Source organism: Diadema setosum, chromosome 16, assembly GCF_964275005.1.
Source record: "Diadema setosum chromosome 16, eeDiaSeto1, whole genome shotgun sequence".
Classification (NCBI taxonomy): domain Eukaryota; kingdom Metazoa; phylum Echinodermata; class Echinoidea; order Diadematoida; family Diadematidae; genus Diadema; species Diadema setosum.
Genome location: NC_092700.1, coordinates 31,514,082 through 31,542,051, shown reverse-complemented (window position 1 = coordinate 31,542,051; position 27,970 = coordinate 31,514,082). Strand labels below are relative to the sequence as shown.

General features: G+C 38.9%; 1 protein-coding gene across 1 annotated transcript; it reads right to left on the bottom strand.

Annotated features, from left to right (window-relative positions):
- Positions 1 to 6,403: 6,403 nt before the first annotated feature.
- Positions 6,404 to 18,915, bottom strand: LOC140240083 (cell death protein 3-like). The gene is made up of 10 exons (XM_072319891.1): positions 18,863 to 18,915; positions 17,687 to 17,855; positions 14,243 to 14,555; positions 13,616 to 13,726; positions 12,315 to 12,445; positions 11,127 to 11,312; positions 10,433 to 10,673; positions 8,893 to 9,117; positions 8,187 to 8,296; positions 6,404 to 7,018 (listed from the first exon to the last, which is right to left on the bottom strand). The coding sequence occupies exons 2-10, from the start codon at positions 17,753 to 17,755 to the stop codon at positions 6,869 to 6,871; spliced, it is 1,536 nt and encodes a 511-aa protein (XP_072175992.1). The 5' UTR covers positions 17,756 to 17,855; positions 18,863 to 18,915; the 3' UTR covers positions 6,404 to 6,868.
- Positions 18,916 to 27,970: the final 9,055 nt, after the last annotated feature.

Sequence of the window (27,970 nt, the reverse complement as noted above, 5' to 3'; positions counted from 1 at the left end):
AATCGCAATCTGATTTCTAATCCATGGGCAGTCCCTGCTGGAAAGAACACAGTGTCCCACAGTGTGAGAAACACAGTGTGAACACAATGTGAACACACTCTGAAATCTCTTCACACTGTTAAATTCGAGCGTTTTATCAGTTTGAACACATTGGGAATCATCAATTCACAGTGTGACACAGAACATTACCATGTGAACACTCTGTGAAAGCCAAACCACAGTGTGATATCATCTCCACGCTGTTAAATTCGAACGTTTTCACATAGTCGACTATGTGACAGTACTATGAACACACTGTGGGACACTGTGATCTTTCCAGTAGGGATGGATCATGAAACGAGGAGGAGGGTGGTTGCTCAGTGAGGGCTGCATCCTCCAGCCTCTCCCTCCACAAACACACACATTTCATATTTTGTATATAGGACATTGATATCATTGAAAGATGACAAAGAGAAGTGGTCCGATATAGCACTTCACTGAGGAATTCCAATCGTTACTTTACTTTCACGTGAAACGGCTGCATCTGCTATAATTATTATGATTATCCTTTGACTGCGATGAAGGGGAAATGCTTTTAATTCACTTTCAGATTTTCCCTCTAATTCCATATCCACGAATGATCCTAAGCTGGAACACTGTTAAAGGCTTTTCTACGATCAAAATAAAAACTTTTTTTTTTCACTTTAAGGGTAGCACTCCAGTCACTAGTAACTTCCAGCAATTGGGTAGCACAAGATTTCCCTATCCTAAACCCATGCTAATGAGGGGTATAAGAGTTAAAGAGATGGTATAGTATTGGTGGAGATGAGTATTGGGTTTTTAACTTTTTGCAAGATACCAAGAAACCACTTTTAAAATAGTACAGAACATAGCATTCTAAGAGGAATTCAAAGTTAATTTTATGGAAATCGGTTTTGGAATGGCTGAAACATCCAAAAACAAAATAAAACAAAGGGATTGCCATAAAAGGTGGGTTCCACCTTTTCATTAGGATCGCACTTTTTGGATATCTCAGCCATTTCAAAACCAATTTTCATTAAAAAAAAATGATTTCTTCTTGGAATTACATGCCCTTTCGTATTTTATAAAAGGTTTCTCATCATCTCACACAAAAATGTTAGAAACCTGAAATTAGGTGTCAACCAAAACTATATGATATCTTTAAGATAATTGGTCTCGAGATGGACCATTATTGATACCCTACATACAAGGGTTGCATATCCATTATTTTGCAGACAGCAATGGTAAGGCGTACGTCAGGTCGATAATTCTCTGGGTCGCATTTAGGACCTTTCTTATAAATGGGGACCACATCAACAGATCACTACAAGGGGGAGGGCATTATGGTCACCCCACCCCCATCCCCGCCCCCGCTTAAACTTAAGGGCGGAATCTATGGAAATTGAACTTCCTGGAGGTTGTGATCCCCCTTTTCTTCTATTCTTCTTTTCTTCTCTTCTCCCCCAGTTCCACGGGTCCTGCGCTATCATACCTCTTGTCTAGCTCTAGACCCTTTTTATCGATTCTTTTTTTCGCCGAAAAAGGACCTTTTTCTTCGGTTGCGCAGTTCTCGGGATCGCGCCCTCACTCGGAATAACGCGTATAGTCAGCTAAAAAAGAATCGATAAAAAGGGTCCAGAACTAGACTATCATACCTCAGGTACCAGACCCGCGGTGCCAGAGAAAGTATTTAGACATCGCATTGGCCAATTCACGCTGTACACAAGCCATCGCCGGTCGCCATGTTAGCACACTGCAAAAACATCAGTGTTAGATTTAAAAACACCATGGGTATTAAATGTAACACCGACCATGGAGCTAATAAATTAGCTCCATGCACCGACCAAGTGTCAATACAGGACCATACAATACCCACATGTGTAGAAATTACGTTGTGATGGTGTTGAAAAGTGTTCACCTGGCACTTTGTGGTGTTAATTTGACACTGTAGCCGGTGAAATTTTTGACACTGAGCTAGTGTTAATTCAACAATGACACCGCATGGTGTTGATTTGATATTGCTGGTGTTAATGTCAATGGTCCAACTTCAATAGGAGACCACACCAACAGGTGTTACTTTGGTGTATATAAATGTCTTCACACCTTTTTTTTTTTTTTTTAATCAAGTGGGGCCTACTTTAACGGAAAATTCTTGATCGTCTTGTTGAAGTTCAAAGTCAACAAGAAGAATGGTAACTAAGAAACTTTTCAAAACACAATTTTATATTTTTGAATGACACCCGGAGGTGTTAATCTTATACCATAAATGAGCACCGGAAATCTAACACCACCGAGGTGTTTCATATCTAACACCGGACTTTTTGCAGTACACGCACGCTTTATATAAGACATGCAAGTATTTAACTACAATGTATAATTTTCGAGAAAAAAAAAAAAGAAGCTGTCACCAAGATCGCTTGATGTGCATAGGGCTCTCCGTATAGTATGCAAGTGTATGGATGTGCGGTAAGATAGCGGCGCGGAGTGGCTTCGGGTATACCACTACCATGCTATTAAAGCAATATTGGCCAAAGGAGTTAATATCTCGATGCTTCCTCGCATACAACCGACGTCCTGCGGCCGTTTCACGTTTATGCGCCATAACCACTACTTGCACTGCAGAAGAGAGGTATAGGGAGAGAGAAATTCAATCTGATGCTAGAAGGTTTAGGTGATATTTCCGTCAAAATAAAAACCAAACGTGAATTACTACTATAATTATGATGTAATTACACATGATAAATACGGCTGGATAGCGCACTCACTCAACAACGATAAACAAAAAAGCAGGGGTCAGAACAAAAAAGTAATGTACCAGTACGCAGTAGACCTACGTACGCAATGAAATGATGATGCATTTCACCTCGTCGTCGCTGCACGCTCATAATATTTGATCACGAAAGCAAAGGGTCACGAGCATAGAATTAAAAAGTGACAAACTCAAAAAGGCTCTTCATCGCTTACCTCTGGCTTATAATCTGCAAAATGGAAAATACCAGCGGCATTAATGCTGTAACTTAATGGGAAAAGAAGTGTGTGGAGAATGAAGTCTCCAGCGATCGACTTCGTACAGCAACACACCGCCAAAGTGTGCAGCTAGGACACTATATGCTGCGACAACCACATGACAACGATGCTATCATGATGTGAATTCGCGGAGTATGGAAGAAGGCGAGGCTCACCCCCAGCAGCTATTTATATAACCATTCATGACGACACTCTGCCTGAACACAGCTGCCCGAACTTCTGTGACCTCACTAAAAGCTCACGCATGAACTACTGTTAATAGCTTCATCTTGAAGCTCCTCGATGTGCAAACAAAACTACATTATATTTATGTATATCATGGAAGTACAGTTCTGGATGCGTAATTTTATGGGTGCTTATGTCGTGGGTCCTACTTTGGTGTGGCTATGAATGTAGATGATTAATGAATAGATGAATTATAATTGCCACGGCTCTGGCGACGTGTGTTGTTATGACGCGGCGGCGCCATTACAACACGCGTCACCAGAGCCGTCTATAATCCAGTCCCATTAAGCTGTATTCATGTTAGGAACATTTCACAACCCGTAATTTTGTCATTAAATGTCATGGAAAACTTTTACCATTCATTGTTAGATGTAAACATGACTTGCAAGAAAAATAAAAATCAGGATATCAACAGAAGTATTTTCAAAGATTTGAACCGTTGGTTTATCCCCGTTTTATACCTCCCAACTTCTCCCCTGCTAAACTAAAGAGCCATCCTTGGATAAAGAAGACCATATCAATGTTTTTTTTTTTTTTTTTGGTTTCCTTTGTTTGTATGTTTGTTTGTGTGTATTTTCTTTATCATTGTAGCAGTGGTTATCTGCTCAGAATTGTCAGTGGAGTTGTACAACTTAATCTGGACAGGTCCTTGCTGAAAGTTATTTACCAACACTTACCGATACAGTAGTGCACTCACATAAATATATAAAAACGCTTTTGCATCGATTGTCCGATTTTCTTCAAATTTTCACTGATGTGTTCTAATAATATTGCTGCTTTAAATCAATCCACATTGCTCTTTGCGTTTTGGTTTCCTTTCAGACAATTGATTTTGAGATGGGCCATTAGTGATTCCCAAATAAGCGTTGTACTTCCATTATTTTGCAGAGAGCAATGGTAAGGCGTGCAGATCGATAATTCTCTGGATCGCATTTAGGACCTTAAAAAAACAAAGAACAAGAGATTTTGATCAGGAAAATGATAGTATTATGAAAATGTCTCCTGAAACATATTATCAATGTGACTTTTAAAAGATATTCGCTCCATGAGAAATCGCGAGTTAAAACTGATCGATTATTCACCGATTTTCGCCCCGGAACAGCTGTCTTAGGCAATGGAACCTATCTGGGATACAGAGAAAAAAGCGTGTAATTTTAATGAGCCTGATTTTGATTTTTATGCGTCTAAAATGTTTTTTTTTTTTCGTTTTTTGTTTTTTGCTGAAAATTGATGTGGTTCTAAGATGTTTCTTGTATGTCTTCAAAAGAAATCCCACGTCATACTAAGATTCCTGTCATGATCTGTTACGACTGCAACATTTGCTTTTTCAATTTTGTCAGTTGTCCCGCACCAACCAACACAATCGGTGGTTTTTAAATCTTCGACCAGCAGCATTACATGTGAATGTCACAGCTTTATTTGATAGTCTTTGTTCAAGTCACCAGTTTCTTTTCTCCTCTCTGTGGTGAGAATACAGTCATTATACCTTGATTGTTATGTTCATATATTCTCTGTATACAGACATATGGTTTATTTACCATATTCTCTTTTTTTTTTCCATATGCAAATCGCAGATGAATTTTGTTGATGAACATTGCATGTAATGGCTTGATTATTTTTTGTTTTTGTTTTTATCTTTTTTTAAATAGTTTTAATGGTAGCAGCATCTGTAACAATATGGATTGTGTGTCTTAAACTGTGACTTGTATCGAATGGACACAATGCTTTTGTGTGTTTCTCCGTTGTTTGTACTTTACAACACTTGGACGCATATTTTCACGGGTTATGGTGTGTTGATTTCACAGTCGTCATCTTTGTAGAGTATGTGCTTTCGTTCAAAACAAGACAGAAAAGAAAAAGTCATATCAAGTGAAAAATAAGCCGAGATAATTATAATGAATAAAGTGAATCTTACAAATCGATGTATTGATTTTAAAGAAATACAAATCTTGTGAAACCAGTCAATGGATAAAGCTCTGTGTTTTTGTCTTTCCTTTACGCTAGAGATTAGTGGAGATAGGGAGATAGAGATTAGTGAAGAAAGATTAGTGGAGATTAGTGAAGATAGATATTTAAAGCGAAGATAGATTAGTGGAGATAGAGATCTGTGATTAAAGATATTAGTAAAGAGAGTTTAGTGAGAGATAAGTGGGGACAGATTACTGAGTATATAGAGATTAGTAGAGATAGAGATTAGTAAAGGTAGAGAATAGTGGAGATAAAGATTAGCAGAGTGAAGATAGAAATTAGTAGAGGTAGAGAACAGTGGAGATAAAGAATAATACCTGTAGAGAGAAAAGTTATTAAAAAGGGAGGCTATCTTAATCAGTACTACACTAATTTCTGCTCTGCTCAAATATATACTACATTGTAGTACAGTTAGTGCATTATTCATGCACACGTGGCACACAGAATCACACATTTACTGGGGAACTACGTGGACACGAATTCCTTCAAAGAACAAGGTAAGTATTGACCTCGAGTACACTTATTCTTGTATACAAGATATATAATATATTTCATACATTCATGAGTTGTTCAATACAAATGATACAAAAATCATGATTTTTATTCTCACAAAAGGATTCTTTCGAAAAAAAAAATCTGACATTACCAAAGTCGACTACGCGTAACCGCCATGTTAGATGGAATTGCACTAAACAAGACTTGTGTGGAATATGATTAAATGCCAAAAAGAAGAATTTAATTATTGTTTTCAATGAACAAAGAGAGAGTAAATCAGCAGGACATTGGATGAGATATAACAGTTACCAATGAAGAAAATAGTTACGATAATTTTCTCTGTATGGTAGTAGAGAGAAGATAACGTTCACCTTTCATTCATTCTTTGTTTGGCAATTTCAGAAATTCTTCTTCGTGTACTCTGACATGGAGAACTGCATTGTTCTCTTCTGTATACATGTATTTTGCATTTATCATTGTATCATACCACACTAAATTTAATAATGTATAGTCAGACACGTATTTGATGTATCGACTGAAGTCACTTTTCAAGCATTCAATATCACACATATTTCTTTTCTTGAATGTACGAAATATGACTCTGGCCAATACATCTCATGTTGTATTAAGTAGGGTTCAGCACATTTCACTTCAGCCTTCGGGTCCAAATGGTGCTGAATATACACACATTCGCGTTACCATGTGAAAATAACGAACTTTAGATCTGCGACGCGAACGCTAAGGCGACGCCACCTCCCAGGTTAGACAATGGAAACAGCCTGTCTCGCGCATGTGCCGAACACCACTCTTGCCTAATTAGCGTCGTCTGAGCATTCGCGTCGCAGATCTAAAGCTCGCTATTATCACTTAAGAATAAAACATAAAATCCACAGAAATCGTAATGAAATATGAGATCTCAACTCCCAATGCTTTAATTCTTTACAAATCAAATTCATGATAATGGTTGTTATCACGAGCATGCAGGCTGATATACATTTCATAAAGGTAGTTTTTATAATTCATTTCCCCATTCTCGGGAATGATGACGCAGTACGAATATTACACTCTATATCCCCTTTTCACTTGGTATTTTATTAGCTGCAAGATTCTGATTGATGAGTATCGTTCCATCTCCCAGCCAGATACTCCCGGCTCACTGCGGAGGGTACTTCGGGAAAAAGTAGAAGCGCTTTCGCATCCCCTGACTCTCATACGCCGGCGTCTGCCGGACCTGGAACGAGCGAGCTCCAGCCTCTAAAGGTTCATGCGTATACTGAAAGTGCTCCGTAACAAGGCGAGTGACCTTTGTATGGAGCATAGATTAGAAAATGGATGGAAGGTAGAATTTTTGAGACGGATGATGATGAAGAGGAGGAAGAGAGCGAGATGGATGGTGAGATTGGTGGAGGAATAAAAGATGGAGGGGAAAAGGAAGAAGGAAGAAGAAAACGAAATATCGAGGTTATGGTAATCAGTGTTAGTGGGTTTCGTGGTAGCAGTAGGTGAAGAAGAATAGGAAGAATGAGAAGGAAGATAAAGAAAGAGGATGAGGAGGAGAATAAGAAAATAAAGATGTTATTTTTCTTGATCTTACATCTCCAATATCAAGCTGCAATACATACGAGAAATCAAAATATCAATGAAACTAAATTCGAGAACAACAAGAAACTTCCATGACGAGTACTGTGTGACATCTTAGTCCACTTGGTGGCCTGATTGTTCGTCAATAATCGACCTCTCTCGATAACATTCAAAGCATACCGATGCATTCTTCCGTATGTTCCGTTAACAAACTGATCTATCCTCCAAAAGGTACGGAGACCTACGCAGTGTGCCATCACATTCATAAATGCGCGCCCCAGCCATGAGTAGCTGCTGAAGTTTCATACAAAAATCAGGACACCACTGTCATCCGTTAGGACTCTGTGGGGGCACTGTGGTTCAGAGGGCAGAACTTTCAAACGGAGGTCCCGAATTCGAGACTATCAAATGCCTATGTCTTCGTATTACACGCTTGTTATTACCCATGATGTAGCTCCCAACCAAGGAGTATTAATATAGGACGGGTACAGTGTACTTGGCAACGCTGGGGTAATAATGGCAGGGCCCTCTGGAAAAGCAGTGGTAACAATGAAAAGACTACGCAGGGTAAAGAAGACCATTTATATATCCTTATCCGTATCAGGGCAATTACCCCCTCCCCCAAACAATTACCCCCAGCTAAATGCCCAATAGTGATAAGGTTAGAGTAAAGATTATGGTTAGTGTTAGGTTTTAGGGTTAGAGCAAAGATTAGAGTTAGGACTAGGTTTTACTACGGTAAGAGTTTCGGTTAGGGTTAGGATTGGGTTCAGGTTTAGGATTAGGATTAGGGTCAGGAGAAGGATCCGGGGCATTGCCCAGGGGGGAATTGCCCTGGACCGATCCTTATCATCTAATTGATGTATAGCTAAGTCATATTCACGACCCACCTTCCTCATCAGCTCGTGGAGTTCATCCACGTGCGCATTGGCGAGGAAGACCTCGGCGAGAGCCTGGACGAACCACGACCCGTCATGCCGCATCCGAATCGAGTAATAACCTGAGGTCACGGTCCAATGTTTAAGGGGATAAAAAAGAGCCAAAAGTATGCTTTAGATATCAAATCGTGTATATTTTACGTTGAGTCTATTTCTCTCTCTCTCTCTCCCTCTCTCTCTCTCTATCTCTCTGTTTATTAGATGTGAATGTATAAATAAACAAATGAACAAATATTGATTGATTTATTGATTTATACATTAAGATTATGTATTTAGTCATTTTTATTTTCTGATTATGAAATAGAATGGAGTGACAAGCTTAAATTGAGGCATGATATCATCTTGCTTCTAAGATTTTATTCTGATGGTCATTGTCTTTCTGACAAGTGGCAGCCCCTTCCTATTGTAAGCATCATCCTGCCATAGGTCCCTGAATTTCGAGCTTATTTTTATCCCAGCATCGCGTTAGCACCTTCATGACCTTGGGTCAACCAGGGTGTCGTGGAGATACATCTTTCAGGAACGTTCGCGCAACGGGTAGGATTCGTTAAGGCCTCATCCGCTACACCATAGAGTCCCCACTACCAACAGACAGGACCATGTTGCTCAAGGGACACAGGTTACAATGTGGAGATTACTTCACAACGTCGTTCCTTACCATTCGACGTCGCATTGGCCACGAACATATCGGCGTTGTTTGGCAGTTCCCCTCCGCCGTCCACGTCGAAGTCGTTGACCACTCTAGACGCATCGAGATTCAGCGTCAGCGAGGGAGCTGGTCGGAAACTCGGCACAAAGTCGACCTCGAAGTCTGACTCTTCACGCCTCGTCTTCGCGCTCGACATCAGTGCGTCGAGCTCTTCTGCGTTGAGGGTAAATTGATCTGTCGATATCGACGAGAAAATCATTATTATTATTCCATTATTATCACAACTAGTTCTCCTACTACCATCACTAATGTAGTGATTTATTCCATCCTGAACATCATTTATGGCGTTTTAAAATGATATAAATGTTGGATGATTAAAACATGATAAAACGTAATGAGTTTTGCCCCCAAATTTCGACCATGTTCGATGTACTGCCCTTGAAAATGAAATGGAGTTTACTGCCATCAATGGACAAGGTGACTAGCTGCCCGCTTCAGCTGTATCCGAAACGAAATGAAATGAAATTTGATTTCTTTCAGCTTCGACTTTCCCAGAACATGACATTTGATAAGAACATTGCAAAAATTATCTTGAGTATACGGTGGTTAACTGTACGATGAAACTTAACGAATTTACGAATTAAAAACATGTATACTTAGTTTCAAGCCAAACTTGTTACATTATCAATGCTCGGAGGAAAACAATGAGGAGTCCACTTAATTATCTGGAAGTTTCATGACGCATTTTTACGATATTCGTCTCTTTTATGGGGTGGAGTCTGTGGTCAGCGATGTCAAACTGTCACGAACTTAATGCCAAGTTAGAATACTAGTATTGACGTTCAACTCTGGAATTGTTCTGGTAAAGCTGCGTTTACACCATGTTCCCGGCGGCCACGGCATCCTTGCTTGCCCGAAGTGTAGTGCGCCGTGGGTAGATGAGACATTCTCTTGTTTTCCTCCTTTCGCATTCTGTAGTCTTGTTCGTTCCAGTCCTCACCCCGGTGAACATATAGCTATCAGACGCTATTCTCACGGCGTCTGGTCAGGCTAGATTATCAATATTTTCCGTCGCGTCCCGCTACCACTGGCTACGGACCGCCTCTATGTTTTGCTACGGCCTATTACGTGCTGTCGTGCTTCGTTGCGTCACCCAGTTTTATCACGGCATACAAAATTCCTCATTAGCACCGGGACTGCTAAGGCATTTTTTATGTGTGTGTGTGTGTGTGTGTGTGTGTGTGTGGGTGCGTGTGTGTGTGTGTGTGAGTGTGTGTGTGTGTGTGTGTGTATGTGACATTTTTAAAAATCTGACATGGCATCCACGGCAATCGCGGCCTGTCACGATTGTCTTTACCGTCTCAATGCGTTGTTTCTCGTCCATCCCGTTTTGTCCACGGTGGCCTGAAACGTGGCTGCCTTGGTTGCCGGGAACACGGTGTAAACGCAGCATAATGTTTTGGGTAACGTCTGGCCCAGTTGCTTGGTAGTTTTCTTCACCCAAACGTCGCGATTTTTTTCCAAAGTATATATTTTAATAATTACTCACTTCCTCTGCATGCCTGGATGAAGATCAGCTTCGGCTTGCCCAGCAGGGCCCTGCAGCGTCGCCCGGTCAACCTATCCTTGATCTCGTCTCGGGACACGATCCGCTGGTCGTACGGGGATGCGTCTGTGCCGCTCACGCCGTGTTCATTACCGTGACTCATAAGCACAAAACAAGCCGAACTGTGTCTTTCGCCCTCAGCGTTAATTTTCTGAACAGTCTCTTCGATAGATGACAAGATCTCCTGAAAACGAAGACAACAGTTCAAAAGTCATTTTTATTTCTGCTGTAGCAAGGAAAAAAGAAAATATTAACCAAACCAAAAGACAAAACAAAACAACTCCAAAATTTTATCTACTGAGACAGTTCCTAAAAAAAAGTACTACCAAATTTTAAAAAGGACAAAAAGAATATGTAACAAATTATGGCCTGACTTCATTTTAAACATACATACGTGTTTTAATCATTCATTCGTGATGTCATCGACAGTAAAGAAAGCTGAAAAAGCACGACAATAGGCCTACCTACCGACATTATACACCGTGCTGTAGCCGGGTGCACCAGCTCACGATAGCAAGACAGGTTTCAAAAACAAAACAAAACAAAACAAAACCTGACATTAGTTTGGCAGAAATAGCCCTTTCTCTACTTAGGGCGAAATAAAAACCAGAGATGGAAACCCCTTTGTTCAACTCACGTCTCTTGTCAGATTGCAATATACCAGAGGCTCGTAGCCGAGCTGGCTGAAGACGTGTTCAACGTTGCGGACGTCGATCTCCGAACCTCTTCTCATTCCTCTACTGTCCTTAGGAAGGTGAGGGAAATTGCTGTTGTTAAGTATGTAGGCCACGCCCTTGTACGATGACGTCCACGTGACGTACATCTAAAAACCCCGGAGACATCCAGTCACCGCAATGTCCAACGAAAGAGAGAGGAGGGGAGGGGGAGGGGAGAGTGAAAATCATGGATCCAATTGAAATCATCGATAGGTGTTTTCACAAATAAATCATACTTAGGCCTAACAGAGGCGTGCAGTCGACTTGGAATGACCTTTACCACTAGAGAGACAAATAACCGAGAAGTTTCTAAACAATATAGTTTTCAAATTAACAATGGACATTGATGAAACAATATACGCGACGCGATGACAAAGACATCATCCCTGACCTGTTATTTGCGATATTCTTATATCATCAATTTTATGTTCATTGCGATAAAATTCTGGTCCATAAACCACCCTGACGGATTCCTCTTGCTTGGTATCTCCCAATCACTCGGTTCCAATCGCTCTGTCCTCATTGCTCGACTGTTTCAAACAACTCCTAATAGCAAATGTATCGTGAAATAGATTGGCCGAACTGCTCTGAACAGTTCTTAACAGGCCTGAAATCACAGTAGGCCTTTAACGTTACGTTTGATCTTACGGACTTAACAATCCCACATCTACATCTCACCGAGGTAATACAGGATTTCTGTTTAATGAGATGAGTCAGATTGTCAAGTTTTCATTTAAGATCGAAGGTGAGAGAGGGAGAGTAAAATAAGACCTGTTTGCGTTTTGTAACAAACAGTGTTCGAGACCCAAATAATCGAGCATAATAACCAAAACATTGAACTCCCTTGATATGCAACTTTGATATAATATGATTACCAAAGAAAAACGAAAGCCTGAGAGATTTTGCTTTAAACTGTTTGCCTTGTTTTCACAGCCTATCTTCATTACAACTCTACGCTAACTTACGTAACAGCATATTGCCGTCTCCAATTGTTTAAGAAGAAATCACACGAAATAACAGGAAATAGGCTAAAAAAGGGATTTGCAATGTCTAATAACGTTTTTTTTTTTTTTCTCATTTTGCTGTGTCAAGTTTTCACCAAAGATTACATTTTCGTTGTCCAGGTCTGAAGGAAGAGGGGTGGCCGCTGGTAGTATCGTATTTGTGTAGAGACCATCGACGTCGGGCTCGATTTCGATGCGATTACCGGGTCGTTGGCCGGTTGCCGTTGTCGTTTGAACTGAGCAATGAAAATATGGTATTCACGTCAATTAAATCATGTCAATTGTTATGTGTCTAGGGTGACTGAGTGAAGTGCTTATTCACTGCATTTGTTTCTTCTGAATACATTTCAAAACGAAGAATCCTATTTCCTCGCATCAATTAGTGCTATGCTGGGCAACCATAGGGTCAGCTTTGTGGTAGTCAGGAGCATCAATCCATCATAAAAGTGGGCAGAAAGATTGAAAATGTTTTTAAACCAACCTCTTTCGTCTGCTTCCGTGTTTCAGACTCACTGTCTAAGTATCAACGTCACTCAAATCTGCAAATGCAGGTGTGTTTCAATGGAATCTTCTGCTCTGTCATTGACGATATTTTGTTTTAATCACAAGACATTTTGTCTCTACAATTTCATGATGAACAGTGATTTTCCTGACGTTTACACACTAGTGTAATACCTAATAAAGTACTACAAAACAAACATTTATAAACGTGTTTTAAATAGTTCAACTATATCTTTCCTGATACATCGCCATGATCGCATTTTCTACGCCGTTTCAATTCGTCAAGTAGGTTTAAGTGGCTATTATACGCGCTTGTCGAGATTAGATTGTTTTGCGAGACTTTCGACAACATAAGAGAACATTTCTAACTATATACACATGGTGTGGTTTATTCAACGACGTCATTCTTGGGAGTTGAAACAGAAATCTAATCAAAAATTTTCTGTCTCATTTATCAGACTGTTCAACAGTTACTGAATTCAAGATAAAGCAACAATCAAAGATAAGCACTGATTGTATACATTGACTTGACACAGCCATTGTAATGTCGAATTAGTATAATACTTGGAATTTACGAGCTTTCAATCTATTCAACCTCACATTACAGAAATCTCAAATAACATAGTCACAAGTACATTTAGAACGGCCATTTCTTCCTTTTTTTTTGGGGGGGGGGGGGGTAGTCTCTTTTAGAAGCTATATCACTGTTGTAACATTGATATAACCTATTGGTTATGATTCATTTTGCTGATGTACAATAGCACATCCTTCCATACATACTGTCACTGTTAGTTTAACATTACTGTACTGTTACGACAATTTTGAGTCAGTCAGCTCAACATTGTCTATTCATATAGCGGGATCACGGAAAGAAAGTAGGCGGGGTGTTCCGTCGCTATGGTTACCTGGATGATTCTGATTGGAAGGAGGCGGAGGAGGGGATGACGGTGAAGGGCGGGGCTTGACGTCATTTTCCGATATGAGACCTTTATTCAGCAGCGTCTGGAACAATTTGTCTGGAAAGATATCATGAATAAGCAATGATTTATAATTGGCTCTTTTCCTCTGGGGTCTTGCATGTGAAGTACTGATGATGTATCAGCCTCAGATAGTTGCATTATTAAGTCACATTCAGTCCATACTGCAAGGCAAAGTTAGGCAAATGAATACATTCTTAATACGATTGTAAGAATTGATACAGAAAACTTTCATCGATTGAGGGGGGGGGGTATAATACATTATAAGCAACAAAAAGGGTGTTTCATTTCATTATTTTTTAGCATAAACGATAGAAGAGTTGTATGCTATCATAGCCTCTTGTCATTTGCATGTGTAGTAACAAACCAGTTCACTTTTTGACGAAAAACATATGAAACTGTGAAATTACGCGACTTTCTTATTCTATACCTATCATCGATATTTTGGGACCTTTTTTAATGCTATCCGTCTTGTTTTACTCGATTTATCATAGGGTCAATGTCTTTTTTTTTTCCATTATGTAAACCGCTGGTAAATGGCTGGAGCGTGTATACCTGATGTTGCCTGGCGGTGATTGGCCTGATTATCCGCTATGGTGCTGAGAGGCGAGGAAGATGCCGGCAGGGGTATTCCCGCGCCGCGTTGGGCCACGCCCCCAGCACTTCCGACGAGACCGCGATCCTCGAGGATCTTCAAGACGGCTCGGATGGCGGCCTGCACGCCGTCGTCTCTGCGCTCGAAGTGCTTCACCTGCTCGGACACGCCCGTGTGGAGGTCGGTGGCAGTGACGTCGTACACCCAGAGTTCGTCCAGGCTGTGGACGCGACCTCTCACATTCATTCTGAATTTTCGGCCGCCGTGTTCAACCTGCCATGTCACATGACGAAGAGTATAGAGTGACGATGGTAGTCAATGTTGACGATGATAGTAATTATTACCATCACTTCTTCTTGATACCTGATACTATACTACAACTTACGTATTTACTAACGACTATATACCTCAACTTCTACACGTTGTACTGATTACTGCTACTATACACGATATGCCATAACTGCTACCACTATAATCAAGCGCGCCGGAACACTTCTGGTTTTGGGGGGGCAAAATCTCGACGGGGGCACATTATGTGACGATGTGAGATCCTCGGCGCGGGAGCGAAGCGAGCGAGCGGGGGGGGGGGGGGGTGGAAAGGGGATACCCCCTCCTACACACACACACACACACACACACACACACACACACACACACACACACACACACACACAACACTGTAGGGAGCTTTTGTAAAACAGAGTCGCGTTTATAGACCATTTAAAAAAAAATTAAGGAATTAAACATAGTAAAAAATAATCAGTGCGAAGGATTATGATTATTACATACGGGAGTACATAATAATGTGATGGTGTGAGATCCTCGGCGAGGGAGCGAAGCGACCGAGAGGGGGGAGGGTGTGGGAGGGGGAAAACCCCCTCCCACGGTAGGGACTTTTTGTAAAAACAGAGTATAAAAGTCGCGTTTATAGAGCATTTAAAAGCAAATTTCTAGGGAATTAAGATATTGAAAAAATCAGTTGGAAGGACTATGATCATAACATATGGGAGTACATAATAATGTGATGGTGTGAGATCCTCGGTGAGGGAGCGAAGCGACCGAGCGGGGGGAGGGTGTGGGAGGGGGATACCCCCTCCCGCGGTAGGGAATTTTTGTAAAAACAGAGTATAAAAGTCGCTTTTATAGAGCATTTTGAATTAAATTTCTGAGGAATTAAACATAGTAAAAGGAATCACTGCGAAGGACTATGATAATAACTTATGAAAACTTTTCATTTTACTATAAGTACGGGCAGAACGAGCGAGCCACTTTCACTTTGCCATTTATCTGAAATGTACTCATTAAAAGCTTGTTCGAACAATAAAAAATATTCTTATACTGCTGGAAAGCAAAGAAGAAAATGAAAAATGTAAGATTTACTTAAGGTATGTTTCAGCGGGCACACTCGAGGACACGAGGCTACCATCTATACACTTTACTCATAATTAAGTTACTATTAGTGTATAGATACAATAATGTATGTTGTTAGTGTATTATAATTTTCGCCCCGTTAGGGGCGAAAATTTTGCATTTTCAGTCATGAAATTACAACATTTAGACAAGAAATATGCCTTTATTGTTCATTTTGGTCTTTAAATAAGTGATTAATTATTTGTTACAGGGGGCACTTTGGGGGGGCAAAACGAGTTTTGTTTGGGGGGGCAAGTGCCACCCCTGCCCCCCCGCTTCCGGCGCCCTTGACTATAATTAATGGTACCGACTAATTCTACTACTATGCCTACTACTACTACCGTGACTCTAACTATTGCTATAACCGCTGTACTACTGTATACTACTTCTACTAATACTATAATTCATACACTAGCACGACAACCACTACTACTTCTGCTACTGCTACTAGAATGGTATACTACTACTACTACAACTACTTCTACTTATTATACTACTACATTCTACTACTACTACTACTACTACTACTAATAATAATAATAATAATAACGATAATAATAATACTATGACTACTACTACTTCTACACTACTACTTCACTAAACTATACTTCCAACATTACTATACTACAACTATACTATCACTCTTAGAGAGCTTCCACTATTACTGTTTCTTACTTTATAACTACTTCTAGTACTATGTGAAGCTACAAAGGAAAAATGACGGTCCCAACATATCAGAAAGAAGAGAATTCAGACAGACAGACAAACACACACACACACACACACATACACACACACACACACACACACACACACACACACACATACACACACACACACACACACACACACACACACACAAAATAATTCCGAATCGCTATTATTGTCAATACACCATTCACAAAATACATTTATAAAGATGCATGTATTATTTTCCGTATCCAGCTATTATACAGACACAATCAAACATATACCGACACACACAGTGCACCATTTTCACACAGCGCTCTCACATATGATGAACAAAATGAGTAACAACCATTAAAGGCATAATTTACCACCCGCAGATGAAACAAAAACCTAGCATCACTGCTTTAAAATAGTTCCAAAATGTGAATTTGGGATAGAAACAACCATTGTAAAATTTTGAATCCGTATTTGAAATCAATATTAAGTATTGTTAAATAGACAAAATGTAAACAATAGTTATAATAACAATGTTGCCAGACTAAACCGTCTACACTTATCGTTTAATGACAAAAATAGTGATATCTCCTTATATTTTAGGCTTTGTTGTGAACATTTTATATGGTAGGATGTTTTGTGATACAACAGACCTACATTATATGCATCAAATGTGATACCTTGAAAAAAAATGTTTGAATTACTGTTCCCAAAGGTAAATCGGACATTTAATTAGGCCAATAAGTCGATCTATCATAAGTTCTTCAACAAAATCCTTCCTATCCTTGAGACATGCATGTGTGACGTACTGCTCGCATCATGGTCACGTAATACAACATCAGCAACACCATCGAAACACACACGGACACGTGTCACCGGACATAATAAGCCAGTTCGTAATTAGCTCATGTGCACGTTGGTACATCCCCTAATGACCTTTCTTTATTCTCAGTTGGTTAGGGACTTCACTTGTTTTTAAAGCGACACCTGTATCAAGTTTGCCCGACGTACCAATTTATCGAATTCGTGTTCAAACAAAGAATGAACTTGCCTAGACCAGGTGACCAGAATGGTCCGTCAATCAACCGTCGGGGAAGCACTGAATGCATTAAAAACTATTTTCAATTCATATTGTCAAGTTCAAGGCTTGCTGTCAGGTGGATGTACTGGCAAGTATCACTTACAAGGATTGCATGAATAACATTATATGGCAGATGCTCATCTCAGTGAATTTGAAAACCAACATGCCTGTTGGTACAATGACCCTTTTCTGCTCATGCGCAAAGTGGAAGTACGAAATGGCTCCTTACCTCAAACTCTTCGTTCGTCATCTTTTGATAAGCGTCAATGATGGCTCCCAGCTTTTCGAGGAACGCCATCTTCGAATGAACTCCTCGACGTCAGATTCGAAGTCAACCTCTCGTCTCGATTTCTCTGTCTTCGACTTAACTTGGTTATGTTGCGTGCCAACGATGCCACCTGGATAAGTGGAATAAAAAAGCGACGTTATGTATACCAGGGCCGGCGCGGCCGTGGGGGCCGTGGGGGCTCGGGCCCCCACACTTTTTGTGCACCATACAAAGGAATACATAAGGTGTCATCACTTTGGGCCCCCACACTTTTTTCAGCCCGGAAGTACGTAAGTGGCACTAAAATAGAAATAGATAGAGATCTTGAAGTATGGCGGCGGTAGGGTTATGTGTTTTCTCTGAAGACCTTTTTTTTTTTTATAACACCCGGAAATGGGAGGGGAGAGAATGAGCTGAGGACCTTTTTTTTTTTTTTTTTTTTTTTTTTTTTTGCTTGTCAGCTGAAGAAACCCAGAAGTGGACGGGGAGAGATGAGCTGAGGACCTTTTTTTTTTTTCTTTTGCTTGTCAGCTGAAGAAACCCGGAAGTGGACGGGGAGAGATGAGCTGAGGACCTTTTTTGTTTTGTTTTGTTTTGTTTTGTTATTTTTTTTTTTTTGCTTGTTAGCTCATGAAACCCGGAAGTGGGCCCCCACACTTTTGAAAACACTGCGCCGGCCCTGTATACGACCCGAGTGGATACAAGTACAGGTGTACTATTTTATTGCGATTTTAATTGTAAATAATATTCTACTCACACGGAACCGAGAAAAGGGCAGGAAGCATCTTCCACATATACACACACAACGCACGTGTATAATACACATACACACATTCATAATAATCATTGATATACAAAAACACATAAACAAATATAACATACACACACAAACACATACACATTATGCTTTTAACTATAAAGAGAGAAAAGAGAGAAACTATTAAATTCAATTAGTTCTGTGTGGGCGCCAATCATGCGCTATGAAAATGAAGTGAGGATACATCAAGCTTGTAATTACGTTATCGCCGCGTGCTCATGAAAATTTGATAACGAAAACAAAGTGCCACCTGCAAATCGACGGGATTTATAATCCCTATATAATGGGCTATTTACATACTAAATAAGTTCATTGCTTACCTCTGGTTTATATTTCACGAAATGGAAAACCTCCGTGCAGGACTGGTGTAGTGCAGAGATACTTAACTATGATGGTGAAGTTATCTCGTCTATGACTAAATGGATGTATCCAGCGATTGAGGTCGAACAGCAATATGCCGCCTACACATTTAGTGTGTGCAGAACCCAACTGGCAGAGAATTGTCACTAGGAATTCTTCTAAAACGCGATGGAGAGGCATCTAATCATTACTCAGAGCACTGAGCGACACTTGCGTCTGCGTGTGTTTTATACAGCTGTAGAACAGCAACCCAGACGTAGGTTTCCCCGCTTTGAGCATTTTCCCGGTTTTCCCCGTCCCATATATTTATCCTTTGTGACGGAACAAACACTACGTCGAGCTCAGTACAGCGCAGAACTCATGCACTCGCAGGCTTCACAAAACCTGTTCCGACCTTCAACTCAACATATAGTTCATGCGTGAACGGAAAGAGCTATTCTACATGACTACAAGCTTCGTCTATTTGCAGGCAAGTGGAAAGAGTCTCTTTCCACGTCCCTGATCTAGGTCCATGTTTCAATCAAAACTGTTTACACATGGCATGAAAAGTAATGCATAATAGCATCGTATCATGGGAGTTAAGTTCTGGATGTGTCTTTTCACAGGCGCTTGTAGTGTGACAATGAATGCAGAACCAGTGTTGAGGTTAAAAAAAAAATGAAATCACGTTGGTACCTCGGTATATGGCTCATGATTTCTTTTGATCCGTATTACTATACCAAACTTTTGTGGAGTATACAAAACTATGTTTTGTTTGTTTGCTTGTTTTGTTTTGTTTTTGTTTTGTTTAGTTTTGGTTTTTGTTTTTACAGCACGTATCCGTGGCCCAGTTCAATCGTGGAGCCGTTGAAGTTTCCACTTCTCTGGCACTTCTCTGTCTGGTTCAATCATTATACTTGGGAACAAAGACAGGAAGGCAACTGATCACGATTATTATCAGTGTGAACCAGGCAGTGTGCCACTGACATGCACAGAAGCATTGTTCCGTGTGTGTGTGTGTGTGTGTGTGTATGTGTGTGTGTGTGTGTGTGTGTGTGCGTGTGTGTGTGTGTGTGTGTGTGTGTGTATACGTTGCGAGTTTGACTTTGTGCAGGAGCTGGAATGAGTCATTCGTTTTACCCTCTCCCTGGCAACCTTTGCCTGGATCTACAATATTTTCGACTTCGTGCGAGAAGCTACTTTAAAGGGATCTACAGTTTTGGTTGAGACCTAATTTCAGGTTTCTAACATTTTTTGGAGAGATAATGAAAAACCTCTTATGAAATATGAAAGAGCATGTGATTTCATGAGGAATTCAACGTTTATTTGATGAAAATTGGTTTTGAAATGGCTGAGATATCCAAAACAGAGCGATTCTGATAAAGTGTGGGACCCACACTTTATTACGATCGCTTTGTTTTACTTTGTTTTTGAATGTTTCAGTCATTCCAAACCCGATTTTCATCAAATAAATTTTGAATTCCTCTTAAAATGGTATATCGCTCTGTACTATTTCATAAGTGTTTTCCTGGTATCTTGCAAAAACTTAAAGGCCCAATTCTCATCTCCACCAATACTGTACTATCCCTTTAATTATTCATTCATTCACCTTTTCTTTTCTTTCTTTCTTTTTTTTTCTTTGCTTGGGAGGTGCATGTGGTAAAGAGGGGAAAATCTACAATAGGTCTAATGGTGAGATAAATTCCGACATCATAGCGCAAACCCAAATGCTTGAAGATGTTTAGTTACATGTAATTGGCTTTCATGAAATAATATAATCGGAGGGACCTTTTGGTGTGCAATGGATGCAAGCGGTATTTTTGAAGCGATTGCATATTAAAGGAGACCTCCGGATGATTTTCAGATTTGTACATTTGAACAACTATAAATTACTTATACTGAGGACAGAGTTTCAGAATTCATGATAATTCTGATGAAGAATAAGAATATTTTCAAAATTTAGAACAATTGCAATGAACAAGGATGATGACATGACAGAGTCACCATAAGAATGCAAGAGTTGGGGCTCATGGAAGCAGAACAAAAAAGAAGACATGCATAGATTATACACAGGTGAACTCGCAAGCAAGCGGTATTGTAATGAAATTACACTGCTACATTTCTGAAATTTATGTGAACCTTCTATGTCATCATCCTTGTTCGGTGTAATTTGTCTAAGGTTTTTCAAAGTATTGTTTCTCTGCTCCAGAACCACAATAAATTCCACAAATCTGTACATGGAGTTGTTGATTTATGTACTACATGATGTGAAATTATGAAAATCGTCTGGAATGTCCCTTTAAAGGTAGGGAATCCCATTTGCATGCCTTAAATGAAGAGTTGTATAAATACAGTGGTATGTTGAAGAGAGTATCATTTTAGAAACTCCCATAAAGTATTGAAAGTGGAAGGTAACATTTAGCACATTTTTATTGACCGTTAGATTTTGAATTGAATTTTTTTCGGGGCTCACCGTAAATTCCAGTACATTACTAGGCTACCTTTGCAGACCCATGCACTGCATGTTTGTCCATCATGTATATTTTGTGAAGAAAGTTCATCAAAACTTAGAAACATTTCTGTATACATTCTTGCCACACACTCTATATGTTATCACATCAGCTCTTATACTTTTAGATTTGTGTTTATAGATTAAAAAATACAGAAGACTGCAACAAAAAGGCTTAAGTGTGGCTGACACACAGAACTACTGAGTAGTTGAGTTTTGTGCATTATTCAAATTGTAGATAACTGTTGACTTCCAAATTTCTCAGCAGTGGCCTAAACAAGTCCCCTCAAGTTCATATTTAATGTTTTGCTGCATTTTGGGAGGTCTGTAAAAGGTATCCCTTACCTTTAAGAGAGAAAAAAAGTAAGCAGACTTGTGCGCATGATTGGTATGATCATATTCGTTGACTCATGTAGATTCATGTGTAAAATCACGTCATAAACGAGTCACAAATGTAAAGCCAACGTCTATTGCATAAATCTTCTCCGACTTGGTGATCATCCCCGTAAATATTAAAGTGCAATTTTATGATGCGAACAAAATAATGCGGGAAAATACCTTGCCGGAGCCAAATTGCCACTTTTGCAATTTTGACACAGTGTGGCTACTTTGAACAACCACATTCGTTGTATCAATGACATAGATAAACATGATCATGCTTACTTTGGGGTTTGGTGTGAAGTCCGGCCGCACATGTGAATTCAACCCTTTTCCAGAAGTGAAACTCGACTTGATTTAAAGGAAACCCAAACCCAAAGAGAAATGTGGATAGAGTGAAAGCAGCAACATTTGTAGAACACATTAGTGAAAAATTGAGGAAAATCGGACAATCGATGCAAAAGTTATGAATTTTTAAAGTTTTGGTATTGGAAAATTAATAATAATAATAATATCGATATTAATAATAACAATAATAATAATGATGATAATAATAATAATAATAATAATAATAATAATAATAATAATAATGATGATTATGATAATTATGACTTCAGAAGCTTTTTAAATGTTTCAATGGTTTCTGCTAATCGGATCCTCAGTGGAAGAGCGCTCCAGAGAGATGGGGCTGTAGAAATATAAGCTTCCACTCCTGGATGAGGAGACTGCAGCAGGTTATGACGTCATGTGTGGAGAACAATGTAACGAAAATAATCATTATAAAGGGAATTCCACAAAAATTCATTTTTCATAAAAATTACACATTCCATCAACTTGATACCGACTTGATATATGTTAAGGGTAGCAATTGTTCCCCTTGCTTTCTGAAAGTGGTTAGTCAAGTCCTCTTTCATTTTGCTAGAAAATAATTTTTTGTGGAATTCCCTTTATATTTTCTTTATATTGTTTTCACACATGACGCCATAACCTCTAGTAGTCTCCTCATCCAGCTAGCAGTTCTAACATCAAAACTTTAAAAGTTCATAATTTTTGCATCGATTGTTCGATTTTCCTCAAACTTTCACTGACACGTGACTTATGTATTCTGCTGCTTTCACTCAATCGACATTTCTCTTTGGGTTTTGGTTTCCTTTAACAAAGGTAGTCATAATTGCATTTCAATTAACGTCACAAATTTTGCCAGACAACTCAAGTTATCCAGCTCTTTTTACTTGTTTTTCAAAAAAAAAAAAAGAAGTCATTTTACCTAAAATTCTAAGGTACATTCCAGACAATTTATATTATGCTAGACATTGTAGTACTGTAATAGGCTACACAAATTGATGGTACCGTGTATTTTACAAGTGTGCATGTGGAATTTGTTATGATTCTTGAGCAGAAAAATCGACAGGCTGATAAACCTAAAACACATTACTCTGAACAAGGATGATGACATAGGAGGCCCAAATTATTCCAGTATAATGTGGGCAATGTCTATCTGTTACGATACTACTTGCTGAACAATGCACCTGTGCAGAATTCATGCATGCTTTCTCCCTTTGTTCTGTTGCCATGGTGAACATCCAATCATGCATTCTTATCCGAAGCAGCTACGTCATCATCCTCGTTCACTGTGATTTGCTATAAATTTTGAAAACAGACACATTCCCTATCCCAATTATTCATATTCCAACTATATATTCTGCAACTCTGTACCCTCTATAATCAATATCATTTATAGATGTTTAAGTGCAAAAGTCTGAACATCCGGAGTTCTCCTTCAAAGTAGGCCTACATTAAGAAAATAAGACCGTGTCCGTAACATCAGCATAAAATCAGGCAATCATTAATATCATCCCTCATTGATAAATTGGGTGAGCAGAATTAGATTGGTACAGGGCGAATCATAACATGCTATATGGAATGGCCGCGATAATAATATACATGAAACGTCTTTGGGAGAGACCAAACATGAGCGGTCGGGGTAATGGTATTCCCAGAAACACTTCGTCAGGGCAGGACAAGGCGGGTATTCCCCTCGCATTAGTCACTTGAGTAATACAGGCGGAGAGTGACCCTGCTATATGATAGCTATTTTCATTTATACTGTAACTAGTCTTCGTGTGAAGGCGGGGGGGGGGGGGGGAGGAGGGAGGAGGTTGGGAGCCATATCTTTCTTTATGAACTGCCATTTCTTTCTTATTCATCCCCCACCATGACAACCCATCTTCCTTCAGTCTATATCTGTCACAGTGAGTTAACACGTGAGGTTACCAATTCATCTGTATAGATTAGGCTTTTTGACCCCCTGTAATGAAATAAATCGTAAGAAAAGACATAAAATCACCGGAAGGTTTATTACTGTGAATCCGTGCATTTGAACCACACATGCACTAATATGCAATCATTTTGTTACTGCAGAATAAAGCTTTAGGGAGCTGACTAATACCCCAAATTTAAAAGAGATATATATTTTTTCCTCATCGGTCACTAACATGTCTTGTCTTTGCGTTCGTCCACTCATCGAAATGAGATCGGATCCAAGTCTTTAGTTCCTCTAATGATATCATTCACTGCAGCCCGATGTTGAATTACAAATGGTTTTATGTATGTACACAGTATACATATACACATAAATGGTAAAATTCCACCATATCAGGGAGCTCCACGTCCCTGATCATACATTAGAACATGGAAGCTTAAGGAATAGAAATAATGTGTCAAAAATACAGATTATTATAGAAAGATATATTGAATAAAATGTGACAATTAATCTTTACAGTATAAGCCCTGAAATACTTAATGATACTATAAACATAAAGAAAATATGATATGATTCAATTCATTTTCAGCATGCCAATAGAATATACAAAAATACCATCAAAAGGATCGTATAGTTTTGGTTCAGACCTAACTTCAGGTTTTTAACATGTTTTGGTGAGATAATGAGAAATCTCTTAAGAAATATAAAAGAGCATGCAATTGCAAGAGGGATTCAATGTTCATTTGATGAAAATTGGTTTTGAAATGGCTGAGATATCCAAAACAGAGCAACCTCTTAATAGTGGGACCCGCCTTTTATTAGGATCGCTTTGTTTTTGTTTGATTTTGGATGTCTCAACCATTCCCAAAGCGATTTTCATCTAATAAAATTTGAATTGCTCTTAGTGTATGCTTTGTATCATTTCATAATTGGTTTCATGGTATCTCGCAAAAAGTTAAAAGCCCAATTCTCATATCCACCAATACTGTACTATCCCTTTAATGTAGAAAAAAAAGAAAAACCACTAGGAACCATATCATTATAAGAAAATAATAATAAAGTTTATACATCAATGGGTGACTGGTCACAACTTTACTTCAAAAAAGTCAAAATTTTGTACATTGAAATATATAAGCTATTAACAAAAATACAACTTACAAAACCTGTAGCTTTCACCTACTATAATTTCAACTTACTTATATACCATATTCATTTAACATAAATTATGGTAATGACAATGCATTCAGAATACAAAATATAATGAAAATTAACCAATCTAGAAATGTTGCTGTGGTGACCAACATATGCTTCGGTTACAGCTCGTTATTCCGAAGGTTCGTTATTTCGAAGGCTCTTTATTCCTAAGATTCGTTATTCCGAAGGTTCATTGTTCCGAATTTCATTTTCGGATTAACCGATCTTCGGAATAACGAACCTTCGGAATAACGCCACAAATTTTCGGATTAACGAACCCCTTTTCATTTTCGGATCAACGAACCTCTAGGTATAGGGAATTTGCGTGTTTCGGATTAACGACCCTTCGGAACAACGAACCTTCGGAATAGCGAACCTTCGGAATAACGAACAACACCCTATGCTTCCGTCCCATTCTTTGGTTCGCCAAAAGATTTCTAAAATATGTCTTTACGATATTATGCGAGAAGACGCGTACGGCTTCACGAGGCCGGCAAGACATTGAAAACTAAGATTTCATTGAATAAATATCTGAATTATCTTATTCTTTTTCCATAAAGAATTTAAGAATTTGTACATGATAGAAAGCAACCTATACGTATTTGTTCAAACACTATGTCTTACAGCATTATCAATGTTTCCTTGTCAAGTACACGTGTAATCAAACTGGCGTTCCGCAAAACATGTATTCATACATAAATATTATTATTGATACTGGACACAAACAGGAAATTATTATTTATAGGTATATATGTGTGTCGTTTGTTTTTGTTTTGTATTTTTTGCAGCTCCATAAGTTAAAGGAGAAGCTCACTTTGATAAACACGTGGGTTGAGTGAATGGAGCAATATCAGTGGAACTCATTAGTGAAAGTTCCAGGAAAATCAGACGATCCGTTTAAAAGTTATATATTTTTAAAGTTTCTACGAAGCCACTGCTGGATTAGAAGACTACAACAGTAATGATGATACATGGGTAGAACGCACTTGGCCTAATACCTCCCTGCTTTCCGACAAAAAGCAATATGCCTCCAAGTACTTGTATATAGATGTAAGTTGTGTATTCCTCTCTACCAATTAATGTTAACCCTTTCCTTAACGGAGGCAGTTCGCTTGTTGAGATTGGAAGTCAGTGTCATTTTAAAGGCAGTCGTTCAGAGAGGATTAATGGAAGGGATCGTGTTGAATCATAACTCAAGAGGGCGTGGTATAACCACTACAATAAGTACAAATTGTCTAAGTCATAACCATTATAATTTGTGATTGTATCATTATCGCGAGAACGTTACATGGATATAATGTGAACTGATGACTGACAGGTAATAAAAACCGCTATCGCTATCATACTTTAGACTCAAACACAAATACTACGAAATGGGTCATCCCAAAAAATTGTCGAGTAGGTCATATAAATGCTATTATGTTCAAAGGCAGGTACAGCTAAAGGGTGCGTACGTGGTGTCTGGACCACGTCTCTATGTTGCGTTTACTGCAATTTATGAATGTCAGCAGTACGAAGTAACTTATTCAATGATGTCAATACATACTTTATTTGATTAGGGAGAGGCTTACTGAAGTTATAGAGTGACACAGGTCAAATATAAATATTTCGTGATGGGAAGATGATTACTAGAATAAATCATCACACCTAAAACAATATCGCAAAGTCAGCAAATGCTCTTGACTTCTTTCAAAATGTCAAAGATGTCTCGTAAACATAAAGAAAGAACGCAGAATAGAAGATTGCTACAAAAGAACACATGAAAGTCTACCGTTAAAGATAGATTTGTGATGAACAGAAAAAACCCAATTAATGCATATGGAGTATGAATATTTTTTTTTCAAGGCGTTTTTCTTTTGAAGTCAAACTTGAGACTCTTTTTCTTTGGAAGATGTCCTTTTTAGTTGACTTTGTAGACGACAAGTTTGATATACACTATGCAGAAGAATTGTGTCTTAATGACATTTCAAACATTAACCGAGCATTCTCACCTCCTGTGAATCAAAGTACTTAGTTTACGTTTTCTTCTTTCTAATAACGTGTTCTTTGACGCAATTGAAAGCAAAATTCTATTAAGGTATTAAAGTGAATTAGACATTTTAAATCGACAATAATTTCTGCTCTTGAGATGGTTTATGACGCCATTCTGTAGAGGGAATGCGATGATAACTTAATGCGCTCAGTAAAAAAAAAAAAAAAAAAAGCCAAGTGTTGTTTACATTACAGAGAGTTAGGACGAGGGGTCATTCATCAGGGGAAGGGAATAAAAACCTGACATTGGTCTTTTTATCGTTTATACAGGCATGCAAGCACTTCCATAATAACAATTCTTTCGGAGTTGGAGAACCCTCTTTCGTTTTTTTTTTCGTTTGTTTTGTTTTTAGAAATCATAGTGCGTGAGTGAGTATTTACTATAACGTGTATTGAAGTTTCGTGTATCATACCTTTTTGATCTTTAAAAAAAAACTGTATTGTGACTGACGAGCACGAGCTTAGAAAAAGGGCGTTTGTGTTGATACTGACTGTAGTCCATGTACGGGACAGGAATCAATGTTGGAAAACTCTCTGGTTTCTTCCCTTTCTGGTTATTCAAACATAACCCTTTCATAACAGCTCTTTTATTGCCCTGTGCCAATGATTATACAATATTACAACCCAAATTGGCATGATTAATGGCATGATTAAGCGTTGTAAATTTCGACTTCCTATTATATTGTGAAGATAACAAGGCATATTAATATGATA